The 20,114-nt window shown below is 43.2% G+C and overlaps 1 protein-coding gene across 1 annotated transcript; it reads left to right on the top strand.

Moving 5' to 3' along the window:
• Nucleotides 1-12,000: 12,000 nt before the first annotated feature.
• On the top strand, nucleotides 12,001-16,946 carry TMEM252 (transmembrane protein 252). Its single transcript, XM_090275859.1, has 2 exons — nucleotides 12,001-12,324; nucleotides 15,356-16,946. Exons 1-2 carry the CDS (start codon nucleotides 12,047-12,049, stop codon nucleotides 15,591-15,593), a joined length of 516 nt encoding a protein of 171 aa, XP_090131985.1. The 5' UTR covers nucleotides 12,001-12,046; the 3' UTR covers nucleotides 15,594-16,946.
• Nucleotides 16,947-20,114: the final 3,168 nt, after the last annotated feature.

Genomic DNA, 20,114 nt, shown 5'->3' with positions numbered 1-20,114 from the left:
CTCAAAAGAAACTCTGCAGGCAAGAAGGAACTGGCAAGAAATATTCAAAGTAATGAAAATCAAAAACCTACAGCCACAATTACTCTATCCAGTGAAGCTGTCATTCAGAATAGAAGGGCAGAGAAAGTGCTTCCAGGACAAAGTAAAACTGAAGGAGTTCATCAGATCCAAACCACTGTTATATGAAATGTTAAAGGGACTTGTTTAGAAGAAGGAGGATCAAAACTATGAACATTAAAATGAAAACTGTATCACAACAATCAACAACAGAAGCTAGGGAATTGAAACAAAGGCAGACTAAGTAGGCAATGAGAGTGGTAAAAGAATTATAGGTATGGGGAACATTTTGGGGGGAGGTCAGTGGTAAGGGGGAAAGGGATGGAGATGGTATAGGATTTAAGAAGCATAATAGGAGGAAGTGGAGTAGATAGGAAGATGTTGAGAAGAACTATATGCACAACCACTGGGCATGGACTAAGGGGGGGCAACTGAAGGGAGGGGGGTCATTGGGTGGAGGGGAGCAAATGGAAAAGAAATTGGGACAACTGTAATAGCATAAACAATAAAGCATATTTAAAAAAAAAAAAAGGAATGATTGAGCCACTGCTATATACAGACCCTGAGCTCAGCACCATAAAGGCAAAGAGGCGGAGCAGAAGCAGTTCTGGCCTTGACGGAGCTCATGGTCACATGGAGCACACAGACCTTGGAACATATAAGTAATGACAAGTGTGCTGTGTGTTGTGCTGGAAGGACCTGGTCTTATTCTGCAGCCAGGGACAGCCTCCCTAAGACAGGAACAGCTTCTGAGAGCTGGATACACTGAGAGAGGAGGGGAGAGGAGAGTTTCTGGAAAGAAAACCATCTTCAGAGGCCCAACCATGAGACAGTTGGCACAGACGAACAGTCCTGAATGGGAATCAATGAAGACTAGTTACAGGAGAAGGTCAGGAACCGGTTATGGAGTGCCTTCCCAGCTAGGTTATCAACCTGTGGCTTTACCCTTCAAAATAAGCAGGGAGGTGATATGGTTGGTAGATTGCTCTGTCTGCAGACTGCAAGGTGAATAGAAAAGGGATAAGAGATGAGGTGGCAGGTGAGTTAGGAAGCAAATGCTCTTGTCCAGAAGTGAGATGACAGTGGTTTGGATCAGAATATATAGCCTGTAAAGGAGAGAGTGAAAGATATTTCAAAATCCCTTTTTGAAAAATTTACAGGGGTGAAATATGCAAAATGTGGAAATGGAGAATGTTGCATGTGAAGGGCCAAGAATGGCGCCCAGGATTCGAGCTCGCCTCAGTGGAGTAGATGGTAGTGTCTGTTCCTGATGCAAGAGACACAGGAGGTGGAGCAGGTTTGGAGTGGGCAGGGTGATTCGGGTACTGGTGAGGATGGGTGCCAGCCTGGTCCAGCTTTGAATGTGAATTGCTCTGAGCTTCCCGAGCGCACATGTTGAAGACAGAGGTTTGGAACTGATATAGTTATGAAGGTAGAGAAGGGTTTGAGAGTCAAGTAAATGAGATGGTATAAATCTGGGGCTCTCAAACTTTTTAGTGAGGATCTACAGGAAGAAATGTATCGTACATCACACACATACACGCACCCCAATAACAAGTACTCTGAACAATTCTTACCGTTGTCATGTGTGATGTTCAGTGACTCTTCTTCCTCCCAGTGCTGGTCGCAGCCTTCTACGTTGACTTGATGACCTGATAATGCATTGCTATCCACAATGTGGAAAGTCCGGAGTGCGTGATGAGAAAAAAAGAGGGTCCAACACAGAGCCTGGAGGAATTCCACTGTTTAGGGCTCAGCAAGAGGAGGTGGTTCTTACAGAGAAGGATCTGATGGGAAGGTGGGTGGGAAGGGTCCGGGGGCCAGCAAGAGCTCTCCTTACACTTGTAAGATGAACAAAGCAGCTCCAAGGATCACCTTCAGCAGGTAACCTCCAAGGTCAGCAATTGCCAAGTCTCCACTTTGGGCCCTGTTTTTAGAGCAAGGAAACCCTTTCCTAAAGGCTCCAGCAGCCTTCCATTTATCTCATTGACCAGGGTTGCTCACGGGACTGGGCCCAAGCCAAAAACTGGGAAAGGCAACAGATTTATCTGATTAACAGCCTCACCAGTAGGGCTGGCAGGGGTTACCCTTCCCGAGCACAGGGTAGGGTGAACACCTGACCAAACCTCTGATCAGGAAGGCGCTGGGAAAACAATTATGTAGACTCCTTGCTACTCAAAGTGTGGTTCAGGGACCAGCAGCATCGGCAACACCTGGGAGCTTGTCAGAGCTGTAGAATTTCAAGCCCCACCCCAGGCCTGCTGAATTAGAACCTGCATGCTCCCCAGATCCTCTGGTGATCCACATGGACCTGTGATTTGAGGAGCCCCGGGCCTGGACACCAAGGCCCTCACAGTGTCTGCCATGCTGCCTCCCACCACCCTGCTTTGTCCACGCCTTCTCTCACTTCTTCTGTCACCAATCCCAGGGTGCCACACTTGCTTTGCAGTGTGTTTATTTATTCTAACAGGCTCTCTTCTCATTTTCTGCACAGGAAGACAGAGCAGGGTTTTTCTATCAACACGGCAGGCTTCCAGCTGAGACCAGCCCAAGCTATTAATATTGTTCCTTCAGATCACACCTTGTTCCTGCGAGGTGTGAAATCCTAGCCCAGGGCTGACGATGTCCCTTGGCTGTGAGAAAGTTCTGTCTTCTTTAACAGCCCTACACAGGATTTGGGGGTTGTGTGCTTTAAAAAAAAATTTTTTTTAGTGTAGTCCAAATCATTTTACTGAGTCTACAGGATTACAGACTTTGCATAAGAACTTCTACACAGGCAGTGTGAGGTGACCTTCTCCCCGAGGCCCAGCAAATATGCAAAGTAGTGGGACAAGCTTTCCCTTAGTGATCTCTGTCCAGGGTTTGAGGCTCTGAGACTGTAAGAGGCGCATATAAGAGGGCCTGAAAGAAGGACAAATTTGGTTAAAGAATTGGAGGATCAAGCTTAGGGGAAATGTTAAAAGAATCAACATACTTTAGGAAGAATGAGAAGTATTAAACATGCAGAAGGAAGCACTTTTATTCAATAATTTTTATTCTTTCTTTAAAAAAAGTCAGCTGTGGCTGCTCAGAGTCTGACAAATTGTCCAAGTATTAACATATACTGTCCTTCTCCACTTTCTTCCAACTCATTCATTCGTGCTTTCATATTTATTGATTACTTATTATACATAAGGCATTCTGTTCTAACATTTTGTTATTTTACTCAAATGGGCATGAAAACATACTCCTCTAAGAACTGAGACAACATTAATTCATCTCTGATATTGTTCTGATAAAATGTAGCAACCTCAATATAAAGGCACTGCTTCCTTATGTGACATTTAAACTTCCATGGTCTGTGGCTGATGACATTTCAGTCTCTGATTTCATTGCTCATCTGACCACCTCTCTATGATCCCATCTGTTTACCCATCTTTGTCTAAACATGCCAAACCCCTTTATGCAGTTTCCTTAGTTGGAATACCTTTCTCCCTAAAATATCCTCCTATGCTTTGAAACTCATTTGAAAACGTTTAAAGTTTCTCTGCTAAGACTTCTGGCAAGTTGTCCCCTCCAATTCTCTTTAACTCATTGTTCAAAAAAGAAATATATTTGGGCCCCTGTTGATTTTTTTGTTATGTGAGACTATTGCTTGTGAAGAGATAATAATTTATGTTTAAATCTCACTTTCAGAGAGAGGAATATTTTAAATGAATTATTCAATTTTCCTCTGTGCAAGACACTGGTGACTCATTTTAAATAAATAAATGCATTGAAAAAGGAAAGAGAAAAGTAAGACTCTGAATTTGTTTTCAGTTTTTGTGGATAAAAAAATGGCAATCATCTGCTTTTGAGGCTCTCAATTCTATTTATAAAATTTGAAAAATAATCCTGGGTTTGAAAATACTTCTGTATGAGTATAATCTTGCCTTTTGCCTTCTTGTTTTGAGTTCCAACACTCATTCAAGTGTAGTGAACTATTCATCTCAATACACGTAAATAAAGATTTCTAATCATCTGAATGTCACAGTCCCATAATAATTTACAGTTACTGTCATGGCACATTCATGACTTGATTACATCCTTGGCTACGAGGAGACGAAACTCCAGTCCTTCAAAATAAACAGAGAGTGACTCATCCTTCTGAGGCAGAAAATAGCAACTTGGGTAGACCAATACCATCTTTATACTTATTGATACACCTGTAACTTCGAAGCATATCTGTTCTGAAATACATTATACATATTGTGATATGTGCTAGAAGGAACATTATGTTTCCAACATAAGTTCTTGTTTCCAAGGCTTTAATAAGAGGAAGGAAAAATCTCAACATCCATATTTCCCAGTTCAACTAGAATCTACTTCTGTAGTAGCAGCAAAAATGTAGGAGGGGAAGATCAAATTGAAGACAGGAATGCACACATTAAGTGTTGTTCACTCCTAAATCAACCTTCATCCCTGCTCCTCCCCTCTACCTTCAACTCCAAATCTGTGCCTTGGTCCTCACTTGTTCAACTGAAAAAAAAAAAAAATCAGGTTGAATCAGGAACACTTATAGAGCTACTACATGCCAGATATTTCAATATCTTTAGGATCTACAAAGCTGACCTTTTCCTCTCTTCTCAAGGACCTTATTGTTTTGTGCTAAAGAAATAAATGAAAATTAGTAATTATACTCTGGTATGATGAACTATGAAGGCTCATTCAGGAGATGCAATCATTAAAAAGTGTTTTCAGAAACATGTTTTTCTAGTGAAAAAAGCAAAATATAAAATGAAATATATTCAATGTGATCCTAATTTTGTAAATAATACCCACTCATGTCCTTATACACTTAGAAAAGAATTGGGGATCAAATTGGCAGGCCGAGGACAGCTGTCTACTTTCCCCCTCCCCAAATTCTATCAAAATGACAAACAAGAAAAGTAGTTATAATCAAAGATCAGAAAATTTGAAAATTTCCTAGATAGAAACAAAGATATAATAGAATGGACAGAGCAATAAGAGAAAAAAGACAGAAGGTGGATACTGCAAAGGTAAGAGCTGTTTTGTATACTAACCTTCGAGAAGAGCTTCAATGTCAGGGTTAACGAGTACAGTGGGAGGGGCCAGTCAATAAATTAAAAGATTGCATTGTGGACTGCTGGGGCCATCACAGTCCACCTGTGTCCTTCATATGCTGAAGTTTTGGCAACAGTGGTGTTTGCTCCCATATTGAAACCTCAATAACAGCTTTAAACAGTAAGCCTGGGAGTTCTCCTATCAGAAAGGCTCACTCAGAAGTAAAGCAAAACTTGGTAATTTTGCACCTACAGCAAGAATTTGGGTAAGGAAACCAGGAGATGCTTCTGATATGAGAGGTTCCCAGATCTCATGTACTGGCAAGAGGAAACTCCCACAACAAGATAATCTACCTGCATCTATGAGATCCTGCTCTACACACCCTGGGAGCTGGCTCCTATAGCCAGAACCCTTATTCACTGGGATGATTATTGCAGCCATAAAATAGAAAAGCAACTCTGTGAAAGAAATGATCGGACTTCTGGATTATTGAAAATACAATCACCGGCTACTTAAAAATTGTGATAAATATCCAAATGGGCACAGATTAATGTTAAAGTAGAGACCTGGACCATTGGGCCAAGGAACTCTTCCAGAACACAATGCAAAGAGGTGAAGAGATTTCCAGAAGATTCTACATTGGTCTAAAGGGTTTACAATGAATGGACCAAAGGGAATGGATGGAAGGGCATTCAAAGTCAGAGAAGACTGTTTCTATGTGCTCAAGATACATAATGAATTCATAAATTCTTGTGTATTTTATTTGTTTTAAGTCATTTTAATTTTTGAAACTTTGGTGCTCAAATTGTCCCATCTTGAGCTTGTGCAGTGGTTCTCAACCAAGGGCAATTTTGACCCCCAGGAGATATTAAGTGATGCCTGGAGACATTGGGTAAAGGTCAGGACTGCTACTGCACAGCATACAATGCACAGGGAAGCCCCTACCACAAGGGGTTATTTGGCTCAAAATATCAATACTGTTGAGGATAAGAAACCATGGGCTAGTGAGGGCCTCTTCAAGTCACCTCCTATAACACTTAGAATAACTCCTAGAGTTTTTGTTAGTTTCCTTGCTTTGTGATTCAAAATTATGTCTCCTAGGTCTTCTGCCTGAGCCCTAGAGTCAGCTGTTTCTACAAAGATGCTTGGTTTGGAGGGTGGGAAATAGTGATAGGGACCATAATGTGAGTGCAATAAATGCTCATTGCTACTGGGCTGTCATTGCTTCTAAAAGCCTTTTCAGTGTTAGATTATATGCAGTTTTCAGAAAGAGCAAAATAAATTATGAATTCATAATGTTTTTTAAGCTAAAATTGCAGATGCTGCAGATTTACTTCTTTGATTTTTATTTGCATATTTTGCTGAAAATTTTGGTCTGTACTGATATTAAACTGTTTGGTTTATCCTACAATATATATTGGCTATAACGTGGAAGGCAGAATGGTGTTTGGAACTCAGCTGCACTCAATGTTCAGAACCGCATTCATGGGGTGGTCATATTCCAAGGAACAGCATGTTGAAGGAGTGATAAAGATAGTTTGGCTGTCACCCAAATACCATGTTACTGTCTACTGCCAAGTCAGACACTTTTGCCAATTGATGAATTTTTTTAAATGATACCAATAATAAATAAACTTGATTAAAGACAAAACATCATTTTCTCAGGTGGGTCCCTTGTTGAAGGGATAGGAGGATTTCAGGTTGGCTTCTGATGGGTCCCAGAATGTTTCTCTCTAGAAGGTGGGCTTACATAAATTTGAACATGATACTCCATATTCTTACTAACAACGGTACTATTGAATGCATATTAGGATTTATTAGTAGGGGGAAACAGAAGAGCAACATTAAAGAGAACTTCATGAGGCAGGCACAGAACCCACTTCTGGTGTAAATGCAGGCCGTCACATTCTGCACTGCCTTGAGGCTTCTGCTCTGACCAAGAGTGGCCACAGAAGTGCAATCTCCTTTCAGTTTTCCAAGGAGAAATTAATTTCCACGAAGAAATTAAATCTCTTCTGCCTTATTTGTGGATTAAATAGGAAGCTGAGCTCTTCTAGAACAGAATTTGTCTTCTTCATTTTTTTAATCCTCATCTAAAGATATGTTTTTATCGATCTGAGAGAGAAACATTGATGCGAGAAACAAACATTAATCGGTGGCCTCCTGTACATGCCCTGACCCACAGGGGATCAAACCTACAGTCTTCTGGTGTACAGGATGACACTCCAATTAACTGAGCCACCCAGCCAGGGCCAGAATTTGTCATCTTATTTGAGACTCACTATGTGCATTCCAGGGAGAATGTGAGTTTTGTATGATGATTTAATACTACCTTACCTCACAGTGCTACACATTTCCTGAGAAGCTGTTGGTGCTCTGTCAGCCTAAAAATGCCTTCATTTCAATCTTCTCCTTGAGTGAGTGAGGGGAAAAGGAAAGGTAGAGGGAGGGAAAGTTTCAAAAGCAAAGAAAACAAGGAGAGGAGGAGGAGGAAATGGCCAGTGTTCAATGAACCCACACGTGTGAAAGGCTAATCCAGAAATCACTCAGTAATCACCACCATAAAATCAGACCCTGTTGTCCTCACTGGCTACGCACACACTCACCTTCTCCATCTCCCACAAAGCCTCACTTCCTGAACCAAAGTGACCTTCTGAAATCTGGCCACTCTTCTCCAGCTCTTGGCTCCATCCCCCTCCTATGCAACAGCTTCTACACACCATTAGCTTCCTTCCAAAGTCCCCGTCTAGTTCTTACCTAGAGCAATACACATGTCCTCTTTTTAAGAGACGGGTACAGAGCCAAGTATCCAGTAAAGAAAGGCTGGGCACAGGACTGGTAGAAGTTCCGAGGCATTTACGTATTGCACGGAGAGCTGGAACAGAGGGCGAGGGTTCAGGGGCGCAACATGGAAGGCAGAATGGTGCTTGGAACTCGGCAGCACTCAATGTTCAGAACCACATTCATGGGGCAGTCATGCTCAAAGGAACACAGTGTTGAAGGAGTGATTATGTGTTAAGATAGTTTGGCTGTCATCCAAATAACATATTGCCTACTGCCAAGCCAGGCGCTTTTGCCAATCGGTGAATTTTTAAGAATGATACCAATAATAAATAAACTGGATTAAAGGCAAAACATCTTCCCAGGTGCGTCCCTTGTTGGAGGGGTAGGAATTGGGATAGGAGGACTTCAGCTTGGTTTCCGATGGGTCCCAGAATGTTCCTCTCTAGACGGTGGGATACTCTTCCCAAGAGTATACATTTACCATCAGTCCCATGCTGCCTGTGTGAATTTAGGTGAATCATCGATCTCTGTCTCTTGCAGTTTCTCCACCTTAAAATGGAGTCAGTATCACTGGCTCCTCATCTCACACTCAGTGCTGGGTAAGTGATGTGGTGGACAAGACGGGAAAGTAGGCCTGGGAGTGACGGCAGACCCAGAAGATGGGGCAGAACCTAAGGAGACCCAGATAAAAGCCCAAAGGTCTCTTGAAATGGACTCTTTAGAGTGGTTTCTTGGTGTTTGACTTGCTCTTTATTGGATTCTTTTTATTTTCCCAGCCTGAGGATTTGGCTGCAGGGTTCTGCCCCTTCAAGACTGATGCAAAGCAGCATGCTTTCTCCCAGGGCCTGTGCGCTCTCACGACCACAGAAGCAAGCGCACATCTACTTTCATTTTCTACTATTCAAAACAATCTTTTCACTGCCGGTAGTTGTGGGAAAAGTGGGCATACCACAACACAAATAACAGGGAAATGGGTAATTAAAAAAAAAATTTAACTATAGGTTTTAGTTACCCTTGGTGATTTTTGAGGCATCAAAGGGGAACACTATTCACACAGCAGCGATGCACATGGCATAGAACTGAAGTTGCGTCACAGCAGAAAGAATTGTAATTATTCAATAATGTATATATTTTATTAAAAAATCAGCACAAACATGCAAGAGTAAGTTTAACATAAGTCCTTCACTGGTACGTCTCAATCATCATGAAGGACGCACATGGTTCCAGGTAATACTTACCATTTCTCTATTGATTCTTTTTTCCCTTTACCATCTACTCTCTTCATATACTACAGATTTTTCTACACTTTCTCCTTGATGCACCACCCCATTCAAGATAAACTCCTCAAATATTCTGAACCCAGAGATCTTACATAAAGTCACTACTCCCTTTCATCCTCCCGCCATCTCTTGGGTCATGCTCTTTCCTACCCAGTTTCTCACCAAAACAAATGAAGAACCAACAACAAAAACACACTGCTCTGGAATGACAGGATCCTCTTTAAAGGATATGGAGGTGAAGAACCTATCTGACAAAACACAAGGCATTCTTTATACTGTATTGGAACTGGAGGAGGGAAAGTACAGAAAGAGTTACTTGCCCAAATATTCATGTGATCATCGGAATTAGGCCTGACGTGTCCTAGCGCCCAGTCTGATTCGCCCTCCACTTTTGGTCTAAAACAAAGAAGCTCTACCATTTGTTGCTGGGTTTCAACTCCTAGAGCAGAACTTACACTTGGGAATCCTGTGTCTTTCCCAGCTATTTGGAATTACAACAGTAGTAATAATAATAATGGTGAGGATGATTATAGCTAACTTAGGGCATTTTCTGTGTCAGGCACTGTGTAAACATTTAACACCGATTGTTTCTTTTGGTTTCCAAGTCTTAAAGAACTGTATTAGTTACCTATTGCTGCCTAACACGTTGCCACAAAACTTAGCAGCTTATAAACAACACACAATAATCTTCTTCCAGTTTCTGTGTGTTAGGAATCTGGGTATGACTTAGCTAAGTTGTTGGCTTCAAGGGCTCCTAATCAAGGTGTTGCTTAAGTTATAGTCACCTCAAGGCTTAACTGGGCATGGATTTGGTTCCAGATTCACATGGTAATTGGCAGGATGCAGTGTCCCACTGGCTCATGGACTAAGGTCCTCAGATCTGCACTGACTGTTGGCCAGAAGCTGTCCTCAATTCCTTGTCTTATCGGCCTCTGCAACATGGCAGCTCCCTTCCTCAAAGGGTGCAAGCTCTGAGGGCAATAGAGATCATGCTACCAAGACAGAAGTCACAATTTTCTGTAACCTATTCTTGGGAGTGACATCTATCACTTTGCCATATTCTATTGGTTAAAACCAAGTCACTATGTCCAGCCCACACTCAAAAGGACATGGATCACTGGGGGTCGCCTTAGAAATCTGCCAACCTCAAGACCAATTGGAGAAGGAGAAAGAGTTGTTTTAAGATTTCAAGGATAATATCAACACTAGAAGATGAAAGTAGTTCAAGGTAAGGATTGAAGCTAATAAAGGTAGAAGTTGGGAGGTAGAATGGGGATGTACCTTATAACATTTTGATCCAGTGTCTCTCTCTCTCTCTCTCCTAGCTTATAATATGAAGGTAAAGCTGAGGAGATAGTGGGTATGAGGCTAAAAGTTATGCATGTACTTATTATGCAAAGAACTGCTTTTTCCACTATGAAGGTAAATGAAAAATAATGGTAATGGAGTTGTGTGGTAGAGGAATAGCAAAGAGGAACTGAAAATAATCTCTCTGGACAGAAGTGACCCAAAGACTCTCTTAGAAGCAGGCTTTTGGCAGAAACATACATCAAATAAAAAAAGAAAGAATCAGGCACGAACCAGATCTGGAATGGGGTGTCTGCAACTAAAAACAGTCAAGATGGAAGAAAAAAATTCTGGGCAAAAAAGAGAAGGCTGGTTCGAGAAAGATGTTTTGAGGCAACACTACATAGAACAATGGTGTGGGGGAGAGGATGGGGAACATATTTTAAGAACATCTACTAAAACAAATTTATGTAATATATTGAATTTATTTTATGAGGGGAATATGGTCGCAGAGTTTTCAGAGCCTTTAATGTGTTAGCATGCTCTCTGAAACCCTAAGATGTGTGTGAGGGGGGATGGGAATTGAGTAGGCAGTGCTTCTCGCAAGTACTTATTTGTTTTCTGTGAAGGCGGTAACATGCTACACATGTTAGGGAATGCTCTGTTATCAAATGCCTGTGGACTTTCTTTGAGAGCAAGAAGGGTGGGATCTGGCTCAAATATTTCTAATAAGCCAGGAATGGTGTCCAGTGGTTGAGCAATAAGCAAAATATTTTTTATCAAACACCTATGTGTGAAGCAGAAATGAGCCTAGGATCTTAACATTTGGGCCCTAAACAATGGGAAAGATACAAAACCAGAATCAAAGCAGAAGTCACCAGACCATCACCTTTTACAACCATCCCTCAAACACCCCCCGCAAATTCCCAAAGCTCTATTATAATTCCTCTCTCCAGCACTCCCTTTCCCCTCCTGCTGATGCTCATCTTTCTTGTCAATACAGAAAGAATCAGAGGGTTCCCCCCATGGGCTTTTTTCTTGGAAGTTTCCAAGTATCATAGTGTTAGGGTAATAAAGGGAGAATCATTGGAAGAGGCAATACAAGCATGTGAAGAGCCTCCGCCCTTTTAAAATCCTTTTAGTACAGAGAAAGGAAGAAGAAATCAGGGAAGGACTTCCTGCCAAACCACAGAGAAGATTGTTCATCGAGGAATGCTGATATCTCTAGCATTCGTGGGGAATTACCCACTGTGGGGATTAAGACACTAGGGCCCTTTTAATCAAAGTATGGGAGACCTCCCCTAAAGTAACTGGGGTCAGCTGAAGGTCCATCCAGCTCAGAAGAACAAGACGGCTATAAGAAGCCACTTCTTTCTGTAGTATATAATGCTGTGTTTTCAGGTTAATCCTCCAACAATATTATAGGTACTTTCAATGGTTAATGAATAGCTTCTAAGTACCTGCTTCATTTAATTGTCCAAAGGCCATTTGGTTCCAGAGTGTATAAAACTATGGGCTGGCTAATGAGAGTTCTTTCTGATCAAGGGAAGCAGGGGAGTGGCAGGGTCAGGGAGCTGGGTTCCAAAGGTGCAGGGATGCGGAACGGAACCTGTGCAGTTCTCTGTGGCTTTGCCCTCCTGACAGGCTTCCTGATGGTCTGCCTGGGAGCCTTCTTCATGTCCTCAGGATCCATAGTCGACTGTTGGGGGGACCTGATCCTGGCTTATTTGCTTTTGCCTCTGGGGTTTGTGATCCTTCTGGGTGGAATTTTCTGGAGCACCTACCACCAGGCGAGTGAAAACAAAGGGATGTTCAGCCATGTACTCAGACGACACCTTGCTCATAGGGCCGAGGCTCTGGCCACAGTGGACAGGTATGTGCTGAGAAGCCAGATGGCTGACGTGGGGCTGACACGGGGCTGAGTTCTGGAAAAGCTGAGTGACTTCTGGTCCACTGTGGAGCAACTTGCCTGTCTCATGGGGTTGTAGGTCTAGAACCAAAGCTTTATCATCAGGCAATTATTCTGGGGTTAGTGATTAGGAACAATGGTGCCGCCTCTGGGGAAAACCATGAAGTAAAGGAGATTTATCTCAGAGGCTCTGCCCCCCACCCCCAGCCCCTGACACACACACACTGAAAACCCACCTAAGCCAATTGATGAGGCCCAGCTCTGAGGTTGTTTTCTTGTATCATGGGAGCTGTCCTGAGAGGCAGCTGGTGGTCAGTTATTCCCCATAGCCTGGCTACCAGAGTAGAAGGAAAGCGGGTCCAGAACCAAATTCTGCGCACAACCAATGAGCAGGCAGGCACAAAATCAGTCCTGCAACCTGTTTATAAACTCAGTGAAGTCCCAGCTTACTAGCCTTTCAGGTATTTTGATCATATCTCACATAATATTCCAGAGGTGAGATTCTGTTAACCTTGCCACATTGAACCCATTAGGATGGCAATTATTTAAAAAAATAAAAATAAAAATAAGTATTAGGAAGGCTGTGGAGAAGTTGGAAACCTAGTGCATTGCTGGTAGGAATGTAAAATGGTGCAGTCACTATGGAAACTGCTATGGAGGTTCCTCAAAATATTAAACACCGAATTACTATTTGACTCGCAATTCCACTTCTGGGCATATAGACGAAAGAATTGAAAGCACAGATATTTGTGCACCAATATTCATGGCAGCATTCTTCACAGTAGCCAAAGGGTAGAAATGACCATTAGTCCATCAGTGATAAACAAAATATGGTCTATACGTGCAAAGGAATATGTTTCAGCCTGAAGAAGTAGGGAAATGTTGATGTGTGCTACAACATGGATGAACCTTGAAGACATTATGCTGAGTGAAATAAACCAGACACGAAAAGACAAATATATGTATGATTGTACTATAATGAGGTACCTAGAGTAGTCAAATTCAGAGACAGGAAGCGGGACAGTGGTTATCAGGGGCAAGAGGCAGGGGTGGGGAGTAACTGTTTAATGGGCTCCAGGTTTCAGGTTTGCGAGGTGATAGTGGGACGGCTGCACAACAGTGTGAATGCATTCGGTGTCCCTGAGCTGCACACTTGGCTGATGTGGTAAATTTTATGTTATATATATTTTACCACATTAAAAAGTTTTAGTTAACCTATGGCTGGTATCAGACAACCAAAAACCTCCTAATTCTTGGCTGAACACAGGACCATTTAGGGATAAAACATCAGGTATCATCCTTAAGCTAAGAGCCACAAGACTCCATAAATTCTTTTATCCTCTTCATCTAAAATATTTTAGCTACTCCATGTACTTTGAATTACTATAATTTTACTCATGACTTGATTTCTGACATTATTATGCTAATTAATGATACTAATTATAATAACCAAAACTCATTTCCAATGTTTATTATACTTATTAGCATGCTCTATGGATTTGATAAAAATTAAGATAACTGAAAGGATTGTAGAAGATGCTTCTGGAATGCTGATTTTATTTTGTGCAAATGTTAGATAATTGCCTCCGGAGTGTGAATTCCTGATAAGTGTAACTGATTACCTTTTGGGTGTAGCTTGAAGTTGCTAACACATGCATAACATTACACTGTGCAGAAATGCTTTAAAGTATGGCCATCAAGACACCCCTTTTACTGTTCCTTCCTGCTGCATCTAATAGATGCCCAGCCCATTCAAAATGGCTAGCAAGTCAGTCAACAGAAAGTGACATTTCTCAGAAGCATTTGCATTCAAAATGGGTTCCCAGTTTAAGGTACAAAGCAAATGGGTCTGCAAGGATAGAATTCAGGGCACTGGGCACTGGGAATGTGAACTGCTTTGGGGGACTGGGGGAGGTGAATGAGATTTGTGGGGCAGGCGGCAGTCATCCTGAAGCCTCTGCTGTTACTCTAGGGAAGAGTTCACCTTTCTATCTTCAGTGTCTTTACACATGTGCCCCATGACACAGCCAGGACTATTCTGAGTGAAGGCTGAGATTTGGGCCATACAGTAGACAGCAGCTTCAGCCACTTGGCTTTGGGCCTGGTCACATTTGGAAGGGAGCTGTGGCTACAAGTGGCAGCCCCTGTTCTGTTGTGGTTACATACCACAAACACTCCCCATAAGCTCTGGAAGAATTCACTCTATAAATACACAACTCAACCAAGCTCACCCTCGCTCTTCCTCACCTCCATGCCACCCCCAATTCTGTTCATCATGGAGAAGCCAGAAAGATTTAGCAATTAGCAACACTGGGCAAGGGTGTCAATAAGTCCATCAGCTCTGGCATGAATGGCACTGATAGCCCTTGGCCTGATGGCATGGTAAAGGCTGCGCCTGGAATCGACATAAAGTTCTCAGCTGAAATAGCTCGGGAAATGAGTATGGGGCTTCTTTGTGTGTGTGTTTTAACTAGCTGTCAAGACTTGAAAGAGGGATGAGAAGGAGAGGAGCATCTGACATAGCTCAGGGAACTGCACAGAGCTGGTTTTCATTCATTATTTTGTTGACTGTGAGGACCTGCAATTGAGCAGAAGATGATGTGTGTGAACAGGGACACGAATGCCAATGGACTAAATAACTGGGTAGGGAAGTTCCACAGTCAAGGCCCTCATGTCCCCTACCTCTGCTAAGGCTCTCACACTGGAAGTCCCTGGTTCCAACGAGGAAGAGAGAGGGAATAGCTTGGAATAACCCCCTGGGAAAAGTGTGACTGTAGAGAACCACAGTTTATGAGTGATAAAGAGGGCTGGAAGAGCGACACATTAAAAAACAAAAACAAAAACTGGTGATGCCAGGAAAGAAATACATGTGTTTCAAAATCAATGTTTCTCAACGGTTTAACTTTGCATGGTGTGATTTGAGAGGCAGACATATGCCTCTTTGGCATGAACCACTTAAATAACGCATGTATGTTTGTGACATTTTGCCCCCCAGGCCAGATTTTTACCCTCCTGCTTATGAAGAAAGTCTTGATGCTGAAAAGCAAATCTATCCTGCAAAGCAAGAGGCCCTGGATGTTCCCCCACCTCTCTACTCAGAGACGGACCTGGAATTTGAGGATGAGAACGATGCTTACCGAGAGGCACCACCGTCCTATGATGAGTCTGTGGTGGACGGGGCATGGGCGGCAGCACCATCGCAGGATGCTAAGAGGCAAAGCCGAGCGTGCTGAGGCAGGGGAGGTGCTCCAGCACTCATGACGTGCCCTCATGGGATACAGCTGCTAAAAATAAAAGCAGGCAAGGGACTGTGGGAGGAAAAGCCGTGTCAGTGACCCCGCACAAGAGCTCCCCGAGGGGATCATGAGTCTATAAGAAATCTTGTCAGTTTTATTATATTTAATGTTTTACTACAAGAGGACAAGTCGGATAGCAGGGTATTGGCAAGAGACGCAGCCTGATTTTGTAAAGCTTGGACAAGAGCCTTCATGTCTCTGGGCCGTAGTTTTCTCCTCTACTGAATGAAGAACTTACGTTGGAGTTAATATCTAACAATTATGGAATGTTTTGTATATGGCAGCCTGTGCACTATGAACTCTCTGTGCTTTTTATTTAGCTCTCATTATAACTTTCAGTGATGGGTGCAATGGTTGTTCCCATTTTACAGATGTATACACTGAGGCTTTGAGATGTTAACTTTCCCAATAACACAGTTATTTCCAGGAGGATGAAGGATGGTCCATAGAAGGGCATGGGAGGGTGTATTTACTTCCAACTTTTGTGCTGTGTCAACCCCTGTCTTACTTACCTCCTCACAGGGAACAGTTTGGACTTCTCCCCCCTTCAGAAAGTGGGCCCTAGAAGGAATGGAGCCCCAGATTTGTTGCTGTACGCTCAAGCCCTTGAAAAGGCAGCAGTGGCAGTTTTAGGGTTCATGTGCTGGATTCTCTTTTAAAATGTAAATAAGGCCTCCAAGTTTTCTGCGCAGGAGTTTGGCCCTCACTTCTTGTTATAGTTTCCTGACAATGAAAGATGGTTCCTAATGGTAACAGGCAGTTGTTGGTGAATGGGCAGGCACAGGAAGGGCTTAGGGCAGTGATGGGAAGGCTGAAGATCTTTCAAGGAGGAAGAGGGTTATTGAGATGGGATGGGGCTCCCGTGGCCTTCTCTTCCCTCCTATTGCTGAGTGCACAGATTAAGCAAGTCCTGACAAATACACAGGAAGCCACATAAAAGGAAGTCCTGGTCCCATTACATGAAGCATGAATTTCGGCATCTGTGATTTGAATCCTTGACATCAAGGGCATAAGTGGGTATGCAAATTAATCATGATTGTCCAACAGGAAGGTGATCATTTATTTGCAATGCAATTTATTATTCCTCTTTTATCACCTCTTGCTATCCCTCTGCCAAGACAGTTGTCCTGGCATTTCCCCGGGGTCTGAGCACATTTACTAACCTGAACAAGCTCTATCACAGGGCTATCATCCAGAGCTTGCATTTGTAATAGATGGTCTTTCCAACTACTGGTGGGCATGTGAAACAAATGTTAATTTTGGTTTACATAATAAAGTTGTTTTAATCTCTTTACTGCAATAAATTTTGTACTTAACACCCCCCACCCCTTTTTTTGCCATTGGTTTGTATCAGAAAAAAATCAATAGAGGAACCTAAGTCAAACTTTCATTCTCTATGTGGAACTAACACAGCATCTATATGAGTTCATCTTTATGCAAAACCAAACATTACTGAAAAAACTACTGATTCAGAAAATTAGCTGGGTGCTTTTTGAAAAGAAATCCTAGCATCAAGGACATGGATATTACCCAAAATGAAAGGCCCAGCAATTAAGACCCACTGGAGAAGTCAGACAAAACTGTCCTGTGTGGTTAATAAGAAATGATCGGCCAGCCCTGGAGGATTCACTCAGGGGAAGTAGACATTGTATCCCCCTTTCCTCCCTAAATTTATAATAAAATTAATGCTGGTGGATTGAGAACCATGATTCCAGAATTACAGGGAGGGCATTTAGATAGTGAGAAAGCAGAAAAGAGGCAAACCTCCAAGTAAAGTGTCTTTCCTTGCTCTCTCTGCTTAGATGTGAATGGTAGGCTCATGTGTCAATGAGAAAGGGAAATGTTCCAAGGTGATGGCTCTCCAGTATTTTAATCTTATAACGTCCTTCTGAATAGCAAGTTCAAGAACCCCCAGCCCCCGGAGATGAGCATGATAAGGTCAGTTACAGAACAATTTATGCTACGAGTATTTTGCATACTTGAGATGTAGTATGGGTATTTTTAATCCCTTCACTCAAAAACTCACAAGTACTTTTACTGACAATCTTACCCATCCTTCAGGATTCTACTTAAACGCATGGTGTTTGGTGAGGTGTGCCCCCAGCTCACCAATATTGCAGGGCACATAGTAGGTGCTGAGAGACCTGGAACTCTGATAAAGATATGGGTTTATAATGCATATCTTCAGTGTATTCTACAATGTTCCACGACAACTTTGGCTGATTCACATACCAAGTGGGCTGTCAAGGGCATGAGCCAATTCCCCTGATAAGGACTCCAGCCGGTTGGAGTGGAGCAGCCATTCTGCTAAGCTCTGACGCCTCAGATAATCTCTTGCTGTTTGTAACTGTTGAAGGGCCAAAGACTGATTTACTGGCAGTTACATCATTTCCAAAGGTACGTGATTTCTCAGACCCTTCTCGACTCAACAATGGCAATGTCCTCAAGGCAGGTGCCTGGGATGTCAGTGTCCATGTGCTTCAAGGATACCCAGTGCATGACCAAGCAATGAAATGGAGTCATCTGTTATGTTACCACCAGTTCCCCGAGACCTGCCATGGCTGATGGATTTTCTGCCAGACTGCCTTCCACTGATTCACAGCTGGCCAGTGAGAAACCACCACACCACTGTCCGTCATTGCCTGTATTATCTGCAGAGGACATTGGCTCAATGCAACCAGCTGTCAGCCCAACGTGCCACTGTGGGGCTGGTCATCCATCTGAGGCTTCCTGTGCAGAAAGTCCTTGTGTCAAGTCCAGGCCCTTCAGCCTGTAATGTTACACAACACTGTTTGTCCCATGAATACTGTGGATGCATTTTAATAATGGCTATTTGCCCATTTTCACGGTCAGCTAATAAACTCAAGAATCATGGATGGGGCAAAACAACTCATTGTTCTAGGGGACTGACTGACACCTAGCAGGATGTTTAGCATTCTTGGTCCCCTCCCATTAAATGCCTCCCTGGCACAGATACACATATTTCCAAGTACCTTCTGAGTGGGTAGTGACACTGGCCTGGTTGAGAACCACAGCGTTATTTATATTGTTGCTGTTATTGGTCTGGAGCCCATGGTGTTGTGTGAACCCCTCAATATTAGCTGATTACGAGAGCAGCCCTGACACTTGGCACTCTCTATTCCTAATTTCGTCTATGATTGTCTCCCATGGTCCCCACAAACTTCTTGGATTTCTCCAGCCGTTTACTCTTAAGGAAAACTGGTAGCTGGAGCTCTGTCTTTAAGAACATAATGAACCCAAAGTGCAGAAGAGTGACTTCCTGCCTTTCACCTCTCCTAGGATAAGGCAAGAGAGCACGCATGTCTAACTCAGCAAGAGCAGCCTGGCTGTTACGTAAGGCAGACAGAATGCCTTGGCAATGTGCATGTGAGCCAGTTCCAGCGGGAGGCTGTGTCCCGGAGCCACTCTGCAAAACAGGTATCTGTGCAGTCGCGTCTCTCCGCCGCTGGGCGCAGGCACGGGCTCTGCCTGCTATTTATGACGCCGTGTTCGCTCCAAGCCCACTCATCCAAGCCAACCTTTCTCTGGACCCACAGCAAGCCCTCCGACCCCTCAGCTCCTAGTCTTTGTTCTGGCTGCAATTAGCCCTGGTGAAACTGTACAAATGGTGACGAGCCCCAGGAAACTCCACTCTTTGGGAAACCGCTCACGTACCTAGTGTCCTGCCACCTCTGAGTCAATGTCCCTGCGCACATCTAAGAACGTCGCTCAGGCCTCTGTTTTAACATTCATATCTACCTGGTTCTTTGTGTATTTTTGTCATAGCCTCCTGTTTCTGAATTACAAACTCATAGGAGCAGGAATAAGGCTTTATACATCTCCTTGCTGCACCAAAAACAAGGTTCTGCCTAGACGTGTTCAACCAGTGTTTGCTGAATTAATGAGTATACGCGTGGGCTGCTGGACACCCATGACCGCATCCAGAAGTAAAGAAGCGGAATTTTTAAATGAGGATTAACTTACATTTGAACATTAAAAGTTAGAAATTATTAAAATTTCAGCAACTTGTGAAAAAATAAAAAGAAACATTTGCTCACATAGAGCCAAACCTAAGAAGGCATCTAATTGTGCCGACCCACACAGAGCCGAGGAGGGGGTGAAAGGCCATCAGGGACCCTACAGACCAGAAGAACCAGAGGCATGTGGCAACGCGTATTCGTCGGCAGCCGTCCGTCTCGAGAGACGATGGTGTAGCTTCTTAAGAGTCTATCTGCACCGCCGAGAATGGCTGTGCAGTCCGACTCGGGAGTGACACGGTATCTGTCTCCTCCCGTGTTGAATCGACATCTTGCGATGACGCTGGAGTGTCCTCTCCAGTGAAGCTGAAGCTACAGAGCCTGGGCAGGGTGATATGGAGGGTCTGCTGTTGCCCATGCAGCAGACCCCCCCTCTCTTCGCAGCTGAAGGGTCCAAGGGAAAGACGGAGTCAATACAGCT

The sequence above is a fragment of the Furipterus horrens genome, unplaced genomic scaffold, assembly GCF_987537825.1.
Source record: "Furipterus horrens unplaced genomic scaffold, mFurHor1.1.pri manual_scaffold_4, whole genome shotgun sequence".
NCBI classification, from domain to species: domain Eukaryota; kingdom Metazoa; phylum Chordata; class Mammalia; order Chiroptera; family Furipteridae; genus Furipterus; species Furipterus horrens.
Note: the sequence above shows the minus strand (reverse complement) of the source record. Positions and strands in the feature narration are given on the sequence as shown.